Source organism: Babylonia areolata, chromosome 29, assembly GCF_041734735.1.
Source record: "Babylonia areolata isolate BAREFJ2019XMU chromosome 29, ASM4173473v1, whole genome shotgun sequence".
Lineage (NCBI taxonomy): Eukaryota > Metazoa > Mollusca > Gastropoda > Neogastropoda > Buccinidae > Babylonia > Babylonia areolata.
In genome coordinates, this window is record NC_134904.1 from 6,975,090 (window position 1) to 6,996,015 (window position 20,926).

The following is a 20,926-nucleotide window of genomic DNA, read 5'->3' on the forward strand; positions in this document are numbered from 1 at the left end:
AGAAAAAGAAAGAAAGAAAGAAAGAAAGAACGAAATCAGACAATGCATACTTTTTTTCCTTGCCCAAGGCCGTTTACAACACAGCATGTACAATCATTAAAGTGATCCATGATGTATAAAAGAAAATGAACAGTAAAAATGTTAGACCAGACAGTATCATAATAATAATAGTAATAATTTATAATAAAAAAAAAAGTAATAATACGATCATCAAACCCAGTATACACATTTGCCAAAATCCAAACACTGGCCTTACATAATTATTACAGAGCATGAAGAACTCACAGAATGAAATCCATAAGTAGCGAATATTGCTTGGGGCAAATATTCCTGTCAGACTTAAGGGAAAACAAAGTGCAAAGTTCCTGTGATATCGTTAGGTCTTGGTGTATATGACGAAACTATTTTACAGAAAAAAAAGGCTCAATCATCGTTAGGACGAGTGCGTTGGGGTTAGGGGGTGGGGGGGGGGGGAGGGGGGAGAGTGTATGAGTGTGTGTGTGTGTGTGTGTGTGTGTGTGTGTGTGTGTGTGTGTGTGTGTGTGTGTGTGTGACTTTCCAGTCTTTGCTTACGTGAAAGCAAAGCAAACTGTAACACACGATGTCTGTCGCCTAAAAGCACATGCCAGTCGACATATTTTGCACTGGAACACACACAACCACATGTACATCTTTCTTTATTGAAGCATGCCATGTATATTTTTTTCTCTTCTTCTTCTGAATATAATTATCTGTTATGAAAAGGAAAGAACTTTAGCTTCTAGATAACTGAAAAAAACACAGGCAGGAGCTGAAACAGAACACAAGACAAAGTAATGTGTGATTCATTATCAAAACGCTAAGTTACCATGAACACTAAGTAATGTGTGATTCGTTATCAAAACGCTAAGTTACCATCAACACAAAATATGTTTTGAAATAATGATAACATTTTAAAAACAGCAACAAACACACAAATAACACATTCAGAAACCTAACTAGTCACAAAAAGAAAAAAGAAAGTCGATAAAGTTTCAGTTTCAAACAGGAATCTAAGCTGATCCATATATGCTACATCACATCTACTGTGAATAATAAAAAAATAAAAAAAAGATTAGATTCCTGGCCTTGAAATAAACCCAACGCTCTGGTCAGGCCTTGAGGTGTGAACTGCCTTGACCTTGCCCTTTGTGAGAAGAGTGACGTCACAACCAGAAAGGTTAACAGAAGGGAATACAGTGATGATCAGGCCTTGAGGTGTGAACTGCCTTGACCTTGCCCTTTGTGAGAAGAGTGACGTCACAACCAGAAAGGTTAACAGAAGGGAATACAGTGATGATCAGGCCTTGAGGTGTGAACTGCCTTGACCTTGCCGTGTGTGAGAAGAGTGACGTCACAACCAGAAAGGTTAACAGAAGGGAATACAGTGATGATCAGGCCTTGAGGTGTGAACTGCCTTGACCTTGCCGTGTGTGAGAAGAGTGACGTCACAACGAGAGAACAGAAGGGAATACAGTGATGACCAGGCCTTGAGGTGTGAACTGCCTTGACCTTGCCCTTTGTGAGAAGAGTGACGTCAGAACGAGAGGTTAACAGAAGGGAATACAGCGATGATCAGGCCTTGAGGTGTGAACTGCCTTGACCTTGCCCTTTGTGAGAAGTGACGTCACAACGAGAGGTTAACAGAAGGGAATACAGCGATGATCAGGCCTTGAGGTGTGAACTGCCTTGACCTTGCCCTTTGTGAGAAGAGTGACGTCACAACGAGAGGTTAACAGAAGGGAATACAGTGATGATCAGGCCTTGAGGTGTGAACTGCCTTGACCTTGCCGTGTGTGAGAAGAGTGACGTCACAACGAGAGGTTAACAGAAGGGAATACAGTGATGATCAGACCTTGAGATGTGAACTGCCTTGACCTTGCCGTGTGTGAGAAGAGTGACGTCACAACGAGAGAGGTTAACAGAAGGGAATACAGTGATGATCAGACCTTGAGGTGTGAACTGCCTTGACCTTGCCGTGTGTGAGAAGAGTGACGTCACAACGAGAGAGGTTAACAGAAGGGAATACAGTGATGATCAGGCCTTGAGGTGTGAACTGCCTTGACCTTGCCGTGTGTGAGAAGAGTGACGTCACAACGAGAGGTTAACAGAAGGGAATACAGTGATGATCAGACCTTGAGGTGTGAACTGCCTTGACCTTGCCCTGTGTGAGAAGAGTGACGTCACAACGAGAGGTTAACAGAAGGAAACACAGCGGTGAGTCGTTTGACATGGATCAACAGAAGGCGCCGCACGGTCAGACTAAACGTGGGGATGTCGTGGGGGAGACAAGAACATAATGCACACACTTCACCATTTCTTAAAAGCACACCCGCAAGAACTTCCTCTCCACCCCCCATCCACCACACACACACACTGGCGGTCTGGGCGCTGTTCTTTCGGATGAGACGATAAACCCAGGTCCCGTGTGCGGCGTGAACTCAGCGCAAATTAAAGAACCCACGGCGACAAGAGCGATGTCCTTGGCCACAGGTTGTAGTAAAATCTACTTTGATAATACACACGTGTGTGTGTGCGGGAACGTGACACAAGAAACAAATAAAGGGTGCCTAAAAGCAACTATCAGTCGGTTTTTTCCAGGTGGGCAACCTGCTGTGCTAATGACTAAGTACAGTGCTTATACTTTGGTCTCTAACGGAAGATAGGCGCTACATAATAATAATTATAATATATGATAGTCAGTAGTGTCTTGACTATGACAGCATAGGAGGCCACTGCTGTCCCGACTATTTGGACTAGAATCTGATTATAGTGGAGAGTGTCTTGCCCAAGTTACATCTTCACTCTCTCGGCCAAGAGGGTATAAGGACAGTCGGCGTTGGGATGGTTCCCAGTGGCAAACTAGCCCCCAAGGCTGCAGCACTAAGAACCAGTGCACTTTTGCCTCCTTGTTTGAGAGTCATAGTCCTTCACAAAAGACTAAGCTGTAAATGATTTCCCATTGCACTGGAGAAACCATTGATAATACAACTCTCATTTTGCTGTTGGCCCAACTGTAAACTTATGTCAGTCTGTAGAATATAATAACGATAAATGTAAAAGTGATCATGGGCAATACGGAAACACCTTGCTGTCATGGATCGATGAAATCACCTCGTCATAATTATGTCAACTGCTAATTAACGAAGATCTATATTACCATGACTGCTCGAGTGGCTAATTATCTAACGATTATATTGCAACGACTGCCATATCGCTAATTATTTTACAATTATATTGCCATGACTGCTCATACTGCTAATTATTTTACAATTATATTGCCATGACTGCTCATACTGCTAATTATTTTACAATTATATTGCCATGACTGCTCATACTGCTAATTATTTTACAATTATATTGCCATGACTGCTCATACTGCTAATTATTTTACAATTATATTGCCATGACTGATGATGGCGTTATTCACTTAACACTTATATTGTCGTGGCCTTCATTTTACAATGATATATGTCATAACTGATCGATCATACCGTTATTTCCATGGCCACTCATAATGTTAATCATTTAATTAACAACTATATTGCCATGATCACTCACACATCTAACCATTTAACATATACATCGCTAAAACTGGACAGAGTCTTATCTAAAATAGAACCCCCATCTCTCGGAGGAAACTGGCAACAAATCAGTTGATGAATGAAGAATATTCAAACGTCACACACACTGCACTATATGATTATTTTAAAACAAGGTGGGGAAATAAAACTAAATGAACAATGTCTACACACATATGGGTCCCCCCCCCCCCCGCCCCCCCACCCCCCACTCCATCTTCCTTCTCTCACACACACACGTTCAAGAAGGTCAAGGAATCGGATCACTTTCAATGCTGATCGTTGATTTGTCCTCGGAACAGCGCGTCGTGTACACTTTGAAAACTGTCCTTGTGAAACCGTTCACAAAACGTGATAGAGTCAATTTTTTTTTTTTTTCACATTACCCAAGGGTCTATTGGAGCTTACAGAACAGGCTGGGCTGCTGATCGTTGAAGTATAGAAGCGGCAGTACCCTAGTGCTATTAATGAATAATAATAATGGAGTCTCCAGTCGGTCCGACGGATGAGTAGGCAGGCGGGCTTATCTGTCGGTGTGTGTCCTCATATGGGATAAGAGGCCGATTCTGGATGCGCAGCACTTCCCACAGGTGTTGCAAGGGAAAACGTCTCCAGAAGTTGAGCCCTGCTTCCTTCGCTCACGCTTCTCCTTAATGGCCAGCGTTCTCTTGTTTTCAAACGTCTTTATGCCACTAGAGCACAGCATCCTCCAGCGAGAGCGGTCAAGGGCATGTTTCCCAGGAAGCGATGTCTATGTCACAGGCTTTGAGGTTTGTCTTCAAGGTGTCCTTGAAGCGCTTGCAGGGTCTTCCAAGTTCACGGTGGCCTTCCTTCAGCTGGCCATACAAAAGCATCTTCGGGATCCTGCTGTCTGTCATGCGGACAATGTGTCCTGTCCAGCGTAGCTGGCACTGGATCAGCAGGCTTTCGATGCTGGGCAGGCCGCTCCTCTCTAGGACCTGGAGGTTGGAGACCTAGCGCTATTACAACTGGAATAGATAACAAACTGAAATATGAAGAGGAAGAAACATCGTGTCTTTATGTATCAATACACGTGCACAAACGTTCTTTGGTTGGAAAAGAAAAAAAAACCCAAACAAATGCCACATTGCAAAGTGGATAAAATAAAAGCAAAGTGAAATATCATACAAATAATACATATGAAACAAATAAACTAATGCATAGACATCGAATGCAAAAGGAAGAAAGAAAAAAAAATCGAAAATGAAAAAAAGAACTATTTTTTAACATCTTCGTTAAATGGACTTTGGTTGGGAAACAAAGACACGGTGTTGTCAGGCAGAACTAGAAGATAACTTCATTCTAACAGTTTGCCGTCATCCATTACGTTGTACTGTCTCAGGCACTCACCACATGATTATTGATTATGCAGGACAGATCTATACAACAAACATTTAAACGATTGCAAAGAACCTGTACGATAATGGGATGGTAACTATTACCAGAAGAACGACTAGTAGAAAGACTAGTAAGTACGTAGAACAACAAACCATCACGAAATATTTCAAGCTTGTGTCGCCAACAAAAAAGCTGCAAATCATTTTTTTTAAACACTAACAACAGCAACAAAAGAAACAAATAATAGAAACAGACAAAAATATATATGTAGATTGGTTAGTGCATAAATAAGGTCATAGGAACTAGGAAAAGACAAACAAAACAAAAACAAAAAAATCCCACACCCAAAACGCTATTGCTTTCGAGTGAAAAAAAAAAAAAAGTTGAACAAAATGTGTGCCAACGTCTGAAATGTACACAGTCCAACGTATATATACATACAGCTTCATCAAAACCCATACAACACAACGACACTAAATATATGAGCGGTGTTTTCTGTACACAAGGGTTTGACAAGAGGCACGCTGTCACCTCGGCAGATGCACACAGAATATGCTACGTGTTTACTGTGCTGCTTTTTTTTTAATGATTATTAGGTCAAAGAAACTTAGGTAACCTTTTTTTTTTTACTCGAAGCGATAAACATACACACAGCTTACTTCAGGAAAAGCCTGAGTTGATTGCATATGATCCAGCAAAGGGTAGAAAGCGCCAAGCCCATGTTCATAATAATTGAATTGAGTCTTAAAATACAGAGACAACAGCAAAGATATCATATTACAGCTGGATAGCATTCCAGATTCCAACACGTAGTCTTGAGTGTGCAAGGTGAACACACACACACACACACACACACACACACACACACACACACACACACACACACACACACACACATTCATGCTTAAAAGATTTTCTCTTCCGATTTTTTGTTCTGGATACAATAATGTTCATATAATTTCCTCTTCCCTTCAAGTGGGTCAAACTTAATGCTAGTGAAAACCAAAATCAGGAAAACAGAGAAGAAAAAAATACCTCATGCAACAGTCCTCAGAAACTGGCTGTTTATTTTCAAAGGAACAGCTGTGATAATTCAGGCACGTGCAGCCACGTCAGTTTCGGTTTCAAGGAGGTGTCAAAGTGTGCGGGATAATCCATATACGCTACACCATTATCTACTTTAAAAAAAAAAAGGGCTGGTCAGGGCTTTAGTGCTTACCCTAGAATGGTCAACGATGAAAACAAATCATATTGATAATCTTTGTCACAGGCTGTTTCTCCCCAGGATGTTGAAAGGGAGGGGTGTGTGTAACGTTGGACCTCAAAACCTTTCACATCAATCTGTGTGTGGTAGAGGACGCAACAGCTGCTGAAAGCGACAAACAATTGGAAGACTGAAACCCCCCGAAAACGGAGTAGGGCTGCCTACATGGCGGGGATAAAAACGGTCATACAAAGCCCACTCCTGTACACGAGTCAACGTGGGAGTCGCAGCCCACGAACGAAGAAGAAGAAGAGGAAGAACAAGAAGAAGAACAAGAAGAAGAACAAGAAGAAGAACAAGAAGAACAACAACAAGAAGAAGAAGAACAAGAAGAACAAGAACAACAAGAACAAGAACAACAAGAACAAGAACAACAAGAAGAAGAAGGAAGACTTAAGAAAGTGGGGATGGATAGACCAAACAGGACGAAAACCAGCGTCACCAGACATGCCTTGCCATGGAAACCTGGGGAAGAGAAAAAAAAAAGAGAAACTGGGACCTCCGAGCAGACACTAGAAAGATGGACCTCACGTGGAGCCAGACAAAGGCACAGGATAGGGGAGTGTAGAAGTCACATGTTGAGGGCCTGTAGCCCACATGAGGGGAGAAAAGCCAAAGAAAGTGTGTATCTGTCAGTATCTGTACTCCTTTTTCTCATTTATATCAATGTCCGCCCATACTTGTTCTGCGACAAGGTTCATATTTTGACAAACACTTGCTGTCACAACTGTTTAGCTTTAACTCACTCAGTACGGCCAGTCCTCTCTTCTCCTCTACACAGACCCCTCGGATGTCCAGTGGGTGTCTCAATGACTCAACCTTTAGCTTCCGTCGTCAGAATTGTGCTATTCTTTGTCAACATTCACCTCTTCAGTATAAGAGCCTTCCGCTTGCAATATTTTGATGATGGTAACTGGGGTGAAACGCTGTTAACGTCGTCTCTTTCGCCGTTCGTATGGAGAGAGTTTTAAGGTAATATAATTGACGAGAGATAAAAAAAAAAAGAAAAAAAAAAGAAAGCAAAATTACTGTACGTCAGTTTGTTGTATTCGACTGTTAGGTTTTTACTGATGCGTTTATGATATACAGAAAAGGATTTATACATTTTGTCCTTGAAATGAAATCCTGACAAATCTACCCGTTCTTCTGTGAATCAAAATCCTCTTTCATATTCCAGGTTCGCTGTGTCACACCACTTCCCGATGTTTCACTCGAGAGATAAACAAAATATCAAAGTTGTGGTCACCAGCTGGGGAAAAAAGGCAAGAAAATGATGGTTTAAGATGACAAAACACACACACACACACACACACACACACACACACACACACACACACACACACACACACACACACACATTATACAGCATGCTTTTATTCTCAAACAGAGTATCAGTTTGTTTTTCTTTTCTTTTTTTTTCAAATAAAAAAGACAGTCTTATATTCTTCGAGAAGTACATTGACCTGTTGCACAATATACAATCGTCTTCAGAAAAAAAAAATCACCTATGATACTGGTGTCATAGCAGTTTCATTAAAAAAAAACCTGGGTCAGAACTCATCCCAATTCCAGAAACACAGGTCGTTTTTGTACTGCTTTTCAGATACAATATAATATGTATAAACCTATAAGCCATAATGCATACACGTACAATGCACGTTTTGAAAAAAAAACTATTTATATAATTATATACAAGAAAGGGGGTGGGTGGGTGGGGGTGAGGGTGGGGGTGGGAAGAAAAACCCCAGTGCCTGCTTTCATCAAATGGTTAATTCTGTTGAAACAGGAAATATCCTATACCTGTAGTGCTGCACTGACGCTGACAACTGCAGAAAGTGGATGTCTGTACAGCATAGGAAAAGCATAGATCCATTGAACTAGTTCGATTTCTTATACAAAGCAAGACATCACAATATTGTATTGGCATTGCCAATACACACACAAAAAAAAACAAATAAAAATGTATATATCATATAAACAACAAATAAAAATGTATATATCATATAAACAAACCCAAACAAGCATGAGGTTTCATAGTGCATAATGATTGTGTGTGTGTGTGTGTGTGTGTGTGTGTGTGTGTGTGTGTGTGTTACAAACAAATCATCGTCATCTGTGTCTGTGTCCTGTGAGTGCGTCACTCCACGCCTGCTTATTCAGAGGGGTGTTTCAACATGAAACACGTACCTTTCCACACACACACACACACACACACACACACACCCTCTCTCTCTCTCTCTCTCTCTCTCACTCTCGTGAACTGCAAGATGTCCACGCAATGCTCTCTAGTCACCTTAGTATAATCCCAAACGACGTATTTCCATCGCCCCCCCCCCCCCCAGCCCCTCCCCTTCCCCATATCAAATACCTATCCCCTGTCAGATGCGCTTCAATTGTTTAGCTGGGGGGCGGGGCGGGGGGCCAGGGGAGGGGGGTGGGGGGGGGGGGGTAGACACCCCCCTGTAAACATTAGCCCTGTGTGAGGGGGAGAAAAGCTCGGATGGCGACAATCTATTCACACACATATAGACACTCAGAGCTATGGAGAAGAAAAGGAACGCCAACCAATTTGCCAACACAGAGAACACACGGGTGTATTGTGTACCTCCCTCTGATTTCCACAACAAGTCTTCTCTCCCCCTTCCTCCCCCCCCCCCCCCCCCCCCCCCCCCCCCCCCCCCACTCCACCTCACCTGCACACAACGACACGCCTGTCTTATTTATTGTTGTCTATCAACGCTTTGGCGGCTGTCTCTCTGTTCGGGTCGAAACCCTGCTGTTGTTTGTTACAAACGTAAAAGAAAACCGTTGGAATATATTGCACTCCACGGTAGGACGTTCTGCTGTTCACATCCCGTTCTTTCTGTTCTTTTTTTTTCCGTTTTTCGTGATTTCGCAAAGCTCGACTTCCAGTACACACACATGGGGAAACACGTATTCTCTTCTTCCATTGATTTTTTTATTTCTCTCTCTCTCTCTATCGACGTCTCCTTCTCAATACATACCGTGTCCACACCTGAATGCACTTTGTCCACATGTGAATACACGACTGAATCCACTTTGCTTTGTTCGCAATTGAATCTACTTTGTCCACACATATGATTCTACTTTGTCCACACATATGAATACACTTCGTCCGCAGAGAACTGAATCCACTGTGTTCGCAATCGAATCCACTTTGTCAGTGCACGTGTGGCGGTGTACTTTGTCCACACAGGAGAATACTCTTTGTTCACAACTGAATCCACTTTGTCCACCCACAGGTGAATGCACTTTGTCCACACAGGTGAATGCACTTTGTCCACACACGTGAATGCGCTCATCCGGCCAATGACAGTCCCTGCCACTGTCTGAATTCCTGAGCGCCCTGTCCCTCGCTCCTCAAGTTCCCGGTTATCATTCCGTGCACAGATGTAGTGAGGTGAGCTGAGCTTTTACTTCAGTTCACGTTTTCAGTATTTTGTATGCATGTATTTGTATCCGCCCCTCCCAACTCGTTCCCCTCCACATCTTCTCACCACAGGAGATGAAATTCCACGATTTCTTTGATTTTGAAACACTTGCAGCATTATGTGAGACAGTCCTTCAAGCAGTAGTTTTATATATAAAAAAAAAGAAAAAAAGAAAAAAAAGGTATATTGTCCATTATTACATCAGTTCAAGTAATGAATGAAATACCAGTCAAAACTGAAATCACACGCAAACAACATCAGTTCCAAGTGATGAATGAAATAACAGTCAAACAAACTGAAATAACACGCAAAAAACAAGAACACAAAAACAACAACGACATCAGTAATAAACAAACACACATCAGAAGAAAATCCAAAAAACAAATCATAAGACTGTCAACCAAAGAAATAAAACAACAACAACCATAACAACCCTTCTTTGCTTTCTGTGTTGCAAGTTACGCCACGCTGTAGGAGTGACACTGACTGCTCCGCAGCAAAGAAAAAAGAGAGAGAGAAAAAAAAGAGAGAGAAAAAAAAAGGGGGTGGGGTACAGGTTACAAGGAAGACTATGACTGAAACAGGTTACAGCCGTATACATACATACATATATATGCATATAATAACATATGTACAGATCTCAGCTACAAACACTGCTGTGTACACGATTGCCTCGTACACGTGGTGTACACAGGGAGAGGAGGGGGGGGGGGTGTTGGGTGGATATAATTATGTATATATATATATATATATATATATATATATATATATATATATATATATATATATATATATATATACTATGCTATACATGTGTGTACATTATGATTTTTTTCCCCGAAGCCAAATCAGACGCCTTTTTCCGACATCACTATAAAGTTATTTTTGGTTGCGCTCAGACTTTATAACCAACGCGGACGCTATAATAATAATAATAATAATAATAGTAGTAGTAGTAGTAGTAGTAGCTAAAAAAATTTTTTTAAAGAAAAAAAACAACAGCAACCGAAATTATACCAACTGTTAGAAAAAAAAAAAAAAAATCTCTCCTAAAATTTTAGCTATGATAAGTGTTTTGGAAGACCTGTTCGCCAGAGCTCAAGGCTGCGAATTGTAAAAAAAAAAAAAATTAAAAAATTAAAAAACCCACCTAAACAACCCCTTTCCTCGCTGCACTCCACACACCCCCACCCACCCCACGCCCCCAACCATACTCCCCCAAAAAAAATTGGCTGCGGAGTCCCTGTCTCTTCCTCTTCCCTAAAAAAAAAGAAAAAGAAAAAAAAAAGAAAAAAAAAGATGAAATAAATTAATAAAACAAAATAAAGATACCCCCACCCCCACCCCCCACCCCCATTAAAAAAAACAAAACAAGTCCCGCCGCGCGTACAAATCTTTTCTATACAATTTCATACATCCAACCAGTCCAGTCCAAACCCAGCCCTTCCTGCACATCTATCTCTCTTGTCTTCCTCCACGTGTACGTACGTACGTACGTACCAGACGCACGAATGCACGCACACACACGTACGACTAGATCGACAAGGAAAAAAGTGGATGGTGCTCTTCTGCTTCTTCTTCTGCTTCTTCCTCTGCTTCTTCTGCAACTGAGGACTATCTCACTGTCTTGTGGTGCCCTTTGTGAAATCAACAAGGACGACAGGAAGATGGATGGATGGATGGGTGATTAAATGGGAGGAAGCTAACCCACAACAACAACAAACAAACAAACAAATAAACAAGACGATACTCGCGCGCGCGCGCGCGCGTGCACGTGTGTGTATACATGTACTGTATGTACGTATGCATGTGGAGAGGTTGGGAAAGAGGTAAAGGGAATACATGTATAGATAGGTTCTGAAGGGGTGTTGTTGTTGTTGGTGGTGGTGGTGGTGAGGCATCATGCCCCTCCCCCAACCCTGAAAAAGTTCAGTTCAGTTTCTTTCTCCTTCTCTCTCTCTCTCTCTCTCAAGCTTTACTTAGTCCCTCTTGCGGTCCTTCCTGGAGGCTCTCCTTCCCTTGCCTCTGGACCTGCCTCGCTTGTTCCTCTTCCCGGAGCGCTTCAGGTTGGCGGAGGAGGGGGAGGAGGGGGCGGTCGGGGAGGGAGGGGGCCCCGCGGGCTTGACCATCATGTCGACGGACTTGAGCGAGGAGTACATGTGGATGGTGTTCCACTGGATGCCGTCACGCTGGAAGTAGTTCTGGTGGAAGCCCTTGTGGTAGTACTTGCCGTTGAGGTGGCTGTCGAAGCAGTTGTTGAACCACCAGGCGCCGTGGAAGTGCTCGGCACAGCTGTCGTAGTAACGGCCGTCGTTGTCACGGTCCTTGGTGCTGCAAGGGGGGGAGAGAGAACACACAGTACGATATAATGCAATGCCATACAATACAATGTAATATAATTGCAATGCAGTAAAATACAATGCAAAGCAAAATAATACAAGTTAATTTCTCTTTGGAGATGATAAAGTAATAATAATGATAATAATAATGGATACTTATATAGCACACTATCCAGAAATCTGCTCTAGGTGCTTTACAAAAACGCTTTTGTTAACATAAAACATTATATCTATGTTACATACACACACCAAAATGTGACTACACACACACACACACACACACACACACACACACACACACACACACACACACACACACACACACACACACACACACACACACACATTTTAACATACATGTGTAAGTAACAGCTACCCTAACACATACGCACACATAGGCAGGCACAAACTTACATAAACACACGCACACACAATACACATTCATATACATGCATGTAGTTATGTATTCTGTATTCTGTACAATACGATACGATACGATACAAAACAATGCAATACAATACGGTACGGTGCGACTTGAGACAATACATTATAATGCCATGCAATGCATTACAATACAATGCAATGGAATGCAACAGAACACAACGCGATACAATGCAATCCACTATAATACAATGCAATAGCATAAATAGTAGCGGCCGTCGTTGTAGCGATCCTTGGTGCTAGAAGGGATAGCACAATGCACTACAGTTCAACACAACGCAATATAATACACTACAACACAACGCAATATAATACACTACAACACAACGCAATATAATACACTACAACACAACGCAATATAATACACTACAATACAACGCAATATAATACACTACAACACAACGCAATATAATACACTACAACACAACGCAATATAATACACTACAATACAACGCAATATAATACACTACAATACAACGCAATATAATACACTACAATACAACGCAATACACTAAAATACACTAACAATGCAATAACAATACATTACGATACAATGCAATACAATACAATACAATACGATACGATACGATACGATACGATACGATGCAATGCAATGCAATGCAATGAATGCAATACAGTATAATGCAATACAATGCAATAAAATACGATGCGATAAGATACGATACGATACGATACGATACGATACGATAAGATACGATACGATACGATACGATACGATACGATACGATACGATACGATACAATACAATATAATGCTGTGCAGTGCAGTACAGTACATCGCAGTGGAATAACAGAATACAATTCGATACACTACAATCCAGTGATTTGGTCAGGCATCTGGTAAGCGGACGATGGTGTGGAGTACACGGATTTGTCCCAACGAAGTGCCCACGCCTCCTTGAGCAAGCCAAACCAAACCAAACTGACCTCAACACCACCACCACCACCAGCAGTACTGATGACACAACTGACCTCAACACCACCACCAGCAGTACTGGTGACAGAACTGACCTCAACACCACCACCACCAGCAGTACTGGTGACAGAACTGACCTCAACACCACCACCACCAGCAGTACTGATGACAGAACTGACCTCAACACCACCTCCAGGCCAGCAGTACTGGTGACAGAACTGACCTCAACACCACCACCACCAGCAGTACTGGTGACAGAACTAACCTCAACACCACCACCACCACCAGCAGTACTGATAACAGAACTGACCTCAATACCACCACCAGGCCAGCAGTACTGGTGACAGAACTGACCTCAACACCACCACCACCACCAGCAATACTGATGACAGAACTGACCTCAACACCACCACCACCAGCAGTACTGATGACAGAACTGACCTCAACACCACCACCACCACCAGTACTGATGACACAACTGACCTCAACACCACCACCACAAGCAGTACTGGTGACAGAACTGACCTCAACACCACCACCACCACCAGCAATACTGATGACAGAACTGACTTCAACACCACCAACACCAGGCCAGCAGTACTGATGACAGAACTGACCTCAACACCACCACCACCAGGCCAGCAGTACTGATGACAGAAACGACCAAACCCAAACCCATGACCAACCAACCCACCCAGGCAAACACGTCCACCCCCACCCCCACCCCCCACCCACCCACACACACCCAAACCCCCCTTACAAGCTCACCTGAAAGGCATGCCGTCGTGGTTCTCCCAGTGAGATCGCAGGGAGTCCCCAGCATTCCCGTGGTAGTTCCCGATGTGCAGGCGGTACAGGCCCTTCTCATTGTCGATACGGAAGCTGTCGTACACAGCGAAGTAGTTTTTGTCGTCCCAGTCGGTCAGTTCGATCCTCAGCATAGTGGGCTCTGTGGGAGTGGGGGGGTGGAGGGGGAGGAGGTCAGAACATAGCATGTAGTGTTAGATACAGTGATGATGGGGGTTTCTCTGTGTGTGTGTGTGTGCGTGCGTGTGTGTGTGTGTGTGTGTGTGTGTGTGTGTGTGTGTGTGTGTGTGTGTGTGTGTGTGTGTGTGTGTGTGTATCTCCTACCTCCCTTTTTCTCGGAAAATGTCGGTTTATTTTACATAACAAATAATTCCAGTCTGGGGGGGCAATTGTGGGTTAAAAAAAAAAAAAAAAAAAAAGAGAGAGAGAGAGAGAGACAGACAGACAGACAGAGAGACAGAGAGAGAGAGAGAGAGAGAGACAGAGACAGAGACAGAGACAGAGAGACAGACGGAGAGAACAGAAAGAACATTCTCGGTGCTGAAAAACAAAACAAAAAACCCAAACGAACAAAACACTTACTCTTGCTGTCTGTCTGTCTGTCTGTGTCTGTGTCTGTCTGTCTGTCTGTCTGTCTGTCTGTCTGTCTGTCTGTCTGTCTGTCTCTCTCTCTCTCTCTCTCTCTCTCTCCCACACACACACACACACACCACCCCTTTCACACTTTCTTTTTTTTATGTATATAATATACCCCCTCTCACTGTCAAGGAGAATTCCGTCAGATTATGTTTCAGATACCATCACATTCACAGACACATTCACAAAATAAACATAAGATAGTTATCCATTCCCCACATTTCTAACACTCGTCAGAAAATAAACAACACTTCGTCCGTTGATTACTTGATAGCTGCTTTTTTTTAAGGACTTGCCAACACACACACACACACACACACACACACACACACACACCCTTCCCGTCATCCGCAACCCCTATCTATTATCATTTCATTGCCTTTATCCACATCTTCAGTAGTACGAACGCATTTCCTATTTTACTCCTTTTTCTTGTTACTCTGTTTATATTGCAAGCAGGCATGCGCGCGCGCGCACACACACACACACACATACACACTCACACACATACACATATACTAACTCACACACACACACACACACACACACACACACACACACACACACACACACACACACACACACACACAGATATATACAGACAGAGAGAGACATATGTATTCCTGCCTTGACACACAGTGAAGGGGGGGAGGCGTGCTGGGACGTCCCTCGTTTGTCTTCCCACTGACGCTAAGTGTCGGACGTGCTTAGACCGCTCGCTTTGGGGAGTGTGTGTGGGAGGGGTGGGGGGTGTGGGGGGGGCTATGGGGGTGGAGGTTGCTGGGGTGGTGGTGGTGGTGGTGGGTGATTGGTGTGTGTGTGTGTGTGTGTGTGTGTGTGTGTGTGTGTGTGTATGTGTGTGTGTGAGGGTGCGTGCTCACCTTTTGTACATGTTCACGTGAGCGATTAGTCGAGTTGTAAGAATGTGTGAATGAGAGAGAGAGAGAGAGAGGGAGAGAGAGAGAGGGAAAGAATGAAAGAGAGTAAGATAAAGTGACAGATGAGGGGGGGGGGGGGGGGAGAGAAAAGAACATAAACACAAGAGCACACATACCTTCTCTCCACCCCCACCCCCCTGCCCCCACGCTCACACACACACACACACACACACATACACACACAGACTCTCCGTTTTCACTGATTATTTGCACTTGGGAACTTGCACGATTTCTGCTTAGGAGCATTGTGACAAGCTGCTGGATTTGTGATGATGAATAGCGGTGTAAGCAGTCATTGTAACGTGCATTACTTACAATCACAGATGCTTTCTTGCACGCGCACTTCTTCTTTTTTTTTTTTCCCCAACGAAACACCACAGTTATCGTTAAAAAAACAACAACAACAAAAGGACAACAAAAGCAACACACACACACACACACACACACACACACACACACACACACACACACACACACACACACAGAGTAAATGACTGCCATTTAAAAAATATCGATTTTTCAACAGCCATTTTCCAGGCTGTTTACGGTGCAAGTGTACCTAAACAACAGTTAATGTGCTCAGTGTGGAGAGGCCAATAGTTGCTTCAGTGCAACTTGTACAGTGTGAGGTCATCTTGCCGGGTGGGTGGGGGCGCGGGGGGTGGGGGTGGGTGGGGGTGTGTGATGGGGGTATCTAAGATTTAGGTACGCACCATATAATAATTTGAAAATGTGTTTTATTTTGTTTGCATTTGGTTGGAGTTCTCTCTCTCTCTCTCTCTCTCTCTCTCTCTCTCACTTATATATATATATATAACCCTCCCCCCTCCCCCCCCCACACACACACATCCCAACCTCACTCGCCTAACCCCGCCCCTCACCCCTCCCCTGCCCCCTCCTCCCTCACCCCCTTTCCTTCCCCCCCCCCCCCCCCCCCCACACACACACACATCCCAGTCTCATTCCCCTAACCACCACCCCCTCCTCCCTCTCCCCCCCAACCCCACACCACCCCCCTCCTCAGGCACACACACACAGACACACACACACACACACACACACACACACACACACACACACACACACACACACAAAGCGAGCAATACGGGTAGGGCAGGGGGTCGGTCGGCCCTACACACACGATCCACCCGTACCCGGAATAATCCATTCCCACCCCCCCGACTTCGCAAGTCTTGGAGGACGCCGCCGTGTTCCTTTCTTCTTCTTCTTCTCCTTCTTCTCCACGACTGTTTGTGTCTATCGCCACTTGACTGGTGTTTTCACATCAGTCACACTGTGGGTGCTGACGTCTTCACGTCAGGTGGTTTGTGTTGTGTGTACAGCGGAGGGACGGGCTATCACTGTTGAGTTCGGAACTTCAGTTGTAACAACAGGTATGTCCGTTATTGTGGTAGGCCTGTGTATATGTTCGTTTTATTCATTTATTCAGGTTAGCATTGTCGGAGACAACTAAAAAAAAAAAAATAAAAAAAAAAAACAAAAAAACTTGCTCTGTGGGTAGAATTGTCTCCAGTATATCATATCAAATTAAAAAGAAAATTTTCGACAAAATTTATTTTTATTCATTTATTTATCCATTGCTTCATTCGCTTGTCTCTATCTATCTGTCTACCAGTCTACTTTTATCACTGAAGATATTTGTTTATTTATTCGTTATTTGCTTCTTGTTGTTTTTTTTAAGTTAATGTACTTACTTATCTTTTTTGTATTTTGTTTTGTTGTCATCTTTTGCACGAGTGTGCAGAATTGTACAGTTAAAGGGCTATGCCGTCGGGGTTTATGTAATTGTAATTTCACAGTTTTGCTCATTCAGAATATCTTGTTATTTGCAGTAGAGAGAGAGGGGGGGGAGGGAGGGAGGGAGAGAGAGAGAGAGAGAGAGAGAGAGAGAGAGAGAGTTTACTGGGCGAAGTGGAAAAAGCATGACCTTTTGTTTTTTTTTTTCTTTTTTTTTTCTTTTTTTTTCCATCCAGACAACAGGGCAATGAGCAAAAATGATTTAATCGCGGAAAAAAATCAAAGAGAAATTTGCACACACACACACACACACACACACACACACACACACACACACACACACACACACACACACACACACACACACACACACAGTGAGAGAGAGAGAGAGAGAGAGAGAGAGAGAGAGACACAGACACAGACACACACACACACACACACACACACACACACACACACACACACACACAGAGAGAGAGAGAGAGAGAGAGAGAGAGTTCTTCAAACGTCTCCCAGAAGGGCCTGTCTATTAATTCACAATCACGTTTCGCTCTCGCACGGACACTAATCGCAATCACCTTTTTTTTCTCCAAAACAGGGCAGAAAAAGCAAATGCTCCTGGTTCAGCAGGTGTTATATGCACCAGTCAAAACCCAGACAATTAACACGGCAGATAGCAAAGGACCTCCCTGCCTGAGTCCTCGTCTGATTAAAAAATGAATAAATAAAAGGTGGAGATTTTTGGCTCACGTGTGTAAACGAAGTGTGCCAGTGTGTCTACATGTATGTGTGTCTGTGTGTATGAATGTGCGTGTGTTTGCCGTGGTATAATACTGTGTGCATGTGTGTTTGCCGTGGTATAATACTATGTGCAAGTGTGTGTGCTGTGGTAAACTTTTACAATTTATCTTTTTTTCTCTCTTATATTTATGCTATTTAATACCAAATTTAGTTAAAACACACAACCGAAAAAATTCCATTCGTACTAATTACAGGATATATAAAGTCTACTGGATGAAACCGTAATTCCGGATCGTGAACGTTTTATTCCGTATTGTCTCTTCGGTTTATTTTATACAGTCTCCGGAACCACAAGATTTGCTTGGCTAGTTCGCGGTTTGTTGCCGGATAACATTCCGTGTTTCCTGGATCATCACATTCTATTTCTTGTCCGCAATTATAAGAAAAGCAAAAAACAAATACTGGACAGAAGACACGGCATGACACTGAGTACACCTTCGACATGTTTACTGTATTTTGTTTGTATTTATATTTGTATTTCTTTTTATCACAACAGATTTCTCTGTGTGAAATTCGGGCTGCTCTCCCCAGGGAGAGCGCGTCGCTATACTACAGCTCCACCCTTTTCTTTTTTTTTGTATTTTTTCCTGCGTGCAGTTTATTTGTTTTTCCTATCGAAGTGGATTTTTCTACAGAATTTTGCCAGGAACAGCCCTTTTGTTGCCGTGGGTTCTTTTACGTGCGCTAAGTGCATGCTAGCACACGGGACCTCGGTTTATCGTCTCATCCGAATGACTAGCGTCCAGACCACCACTCAAGGTCTAGTGGAGGGGGAGAAAATGTCGGCGGCTGAGCCGTGATTCGAACCAGCGCGCTCAGATTCTCTCTCGCTTCCTAGGCGGACGCGTTACCTCTAGGCCATCACTCCACTCTGTATGCACATATTCTAACGAAGATACCGGATTAATCAGAATGAACAGGCACAAAATTATAGTGGCTGATCCTTCTTGATCATCCTTCTTGCCTGAAAAGTCCGTTACTGTGGAAATCGTTTTGCAGTTATTGGCTACGAAGTAGCTGGGAGGTAAAGTCACGGAAAGACGGGAATATGTTAAAAGTTTGACTGATACCAAGGTATACCTGTGAGTTGTTAGGATGTCAGATAAATACAGACTCAGTTCAGTTTCAGTAGCTCAAGGAGGCGTCACTGCGTTCGGACAAATCCATATACACTACACCACATCTGCCAAGCAGATGCCTGACCAGCAGCGTAACCCAACGCGCTTAGTCAGGCCTTGAGAAAAAGTTGTCGGAAGTGGGATTCGAACCCACGCCTGGAGAACCAGACTGCGACCTGAACGCAGCGCCTTGGACCGCTCGGCCATCCTGACAGACAAAAGGAATGCCAACAGCACCCGGTGTTCCTAGGCGGTCACCCATCCAAGTACTAACCGGGCCCGACGTTGCTTAACTTCGGTGATCGGACGAGAACCGGTGTTTTCAACGTGGTATGGCCGTTGGCGATACAGACTCAATGTGGCTAAGACTTATCCAGCATAAACCATCACAACGTTTCACCAGATCTGCATTTTTATTCGACGGTGAGCATAACACCGTACTTTGAATCAACAAATATTTTTATTCACAATGCCATTGTCTAACTGCAGTGAGTCAGTTCAGAATTGAACAGGAGATAACCGTTAATAGCGTTTTGTGTGCAATCTCTGTGACGATGTTACGGAGCCGGAAAGTTGTGGTGAAAACAGGGGAAGTAACTTTGATGTGAGGAGAAGGCGTTGGTCCACCGATCATAATTTTGACGAAAGAATTGAACTTGACTAAAGTGATTATCGTGTACATTATACTGTAATGATTATGTGCTTGGCGATAATGTTACGTTTTATCGAAGTTTGAAACTCTTGAATAATAATAATAAGAAGAAGAAGAAGAAGAAGAAGAATTTAATTCATATAGCGCCTTTCTGAGTAAAACATGCTCAAAAGCACTGCACAATGTAAACACAGACGTTTAAAACATGCATTTAAACACACACGCGCACACACACACACACACACACACACACACACACACACACACACACACACAAACAAAAAACAAAAAAACAAACAAAAAAACAAGAACAACAAATCCACCTGCATACATAGTCCTCTACACTAGGACAGGGGAATTCTAAGACATTGGTGGATCTGTTTCACCACACCTACATAGGACAGGGGAATTCTAAGACATTGACTGGTGGATCTGTTTCATCACACCTACATAGTCCTCTACACTAGGACAGGGGAATTCTAAGACACTGACTGATGGATCTGTTTCACCACACCTACATACATAGTCCTCTACACTAGGACAGGGGAATTCTAAGACATTGATTGATGGATCTGTTTCATCACACCTACATAGTCCTCTACACTAGGACAGGGGAATTCTAAGACATTGAATGATGGATCTGTTTCATCACACCTACATAGTCCTCTACACTAGGACAGGGGAATTCTAAGACATTGATTGGTGGATCTTTTTCACCACACCTACATAGTCCTCTACACTAGGACAGGGGGATTCTAAGACATTGGCTGGTGGATCTGTTTCATCACGGATCGTAAAATGATAAAATGGAGACCGACTTGGCTGC

General features: G+C 43.2%; 2 protein-coding genes, 1 long non-coding RNA gene and 2 other non-coding genes across 6 annotated transcripts in view; 2 read left to right on the plus strand and 3 right to left on the minus strand.

The window, feature by feature from the left end:
* Positions 1-490: 490 nt before the first annotated feature.
* Positions 491-2,334, plus strand: LOC143302256 (uncharacterized). The gene is made up of 2 exons (XR_013057918.1): positions 491-1,567; positions 1,656-2,334. It is a non-coding gene; the product is annotated as an uncharacterized LOC143302256 (long non-coding RNA).
* Positions 2,335-11,047: 8,713 nt separating this feature from the next.
* Positions 11,048-20,926, minus strand: part of LOC143274599 (angiopoietin-related protein 7-like) — a 213,148-nt gene continuing 203,269 nt past the window's right edge. Inside the window, exons 5-6 of the mRNA XM_076578462.1 lie at positions 14,159-14,339; positions 11,048-12,005 (exon numbers count right to left, since the gene is read on the minus strand). Coding sequence (XP_076434577.1) covers positions 11,654-12,005; positions 14,159-14,339 — 533 coding nt within the window. The 3' untranslated portion in view covers positions 11,048-11,653. The remainder of the gene's footprint in view (positions 12,006-14,158; positions 14,340-20,926) is intronic.
* LOC143274600 (uncharacterized) overlaps positions 16,963-20,926 on the plus strand; it is a 22,106-nt gene continuing 18,142 nt past the window's right edge. Inside the window, exons 1-2 of one of the 2 annotated variants that reach the window (XM_076578465.1) lie at positions 16,963-17,165; positions 18,128-18,260. The gene's annotated coding sequence lies outside the window, so the exon portion shown is untranslated. The remainder of the gene's footprint in view (positions 17,166-18,127; positions 18,261-20,926) is intronic. The other variant, XM_076578464.1, reaches the window with a different exon arrangement.
* Positions 19,578-19,661, minus strand: Trnal-cag (transfer RNA leucine (anticodon CAG)). The gene has a single exon. It is a non-coding gene; the product is annotated as a tRNA-Leu (tRNA).
* LOC143275129 (5S ribosomal RNA) lies at positions 19,674-19,792 on the minus strand. The gene has a single exon (XR_013053381.1). It is a non-coding gene; the product is annotated as a 5S ribosomal RNA (ribosomal RNA).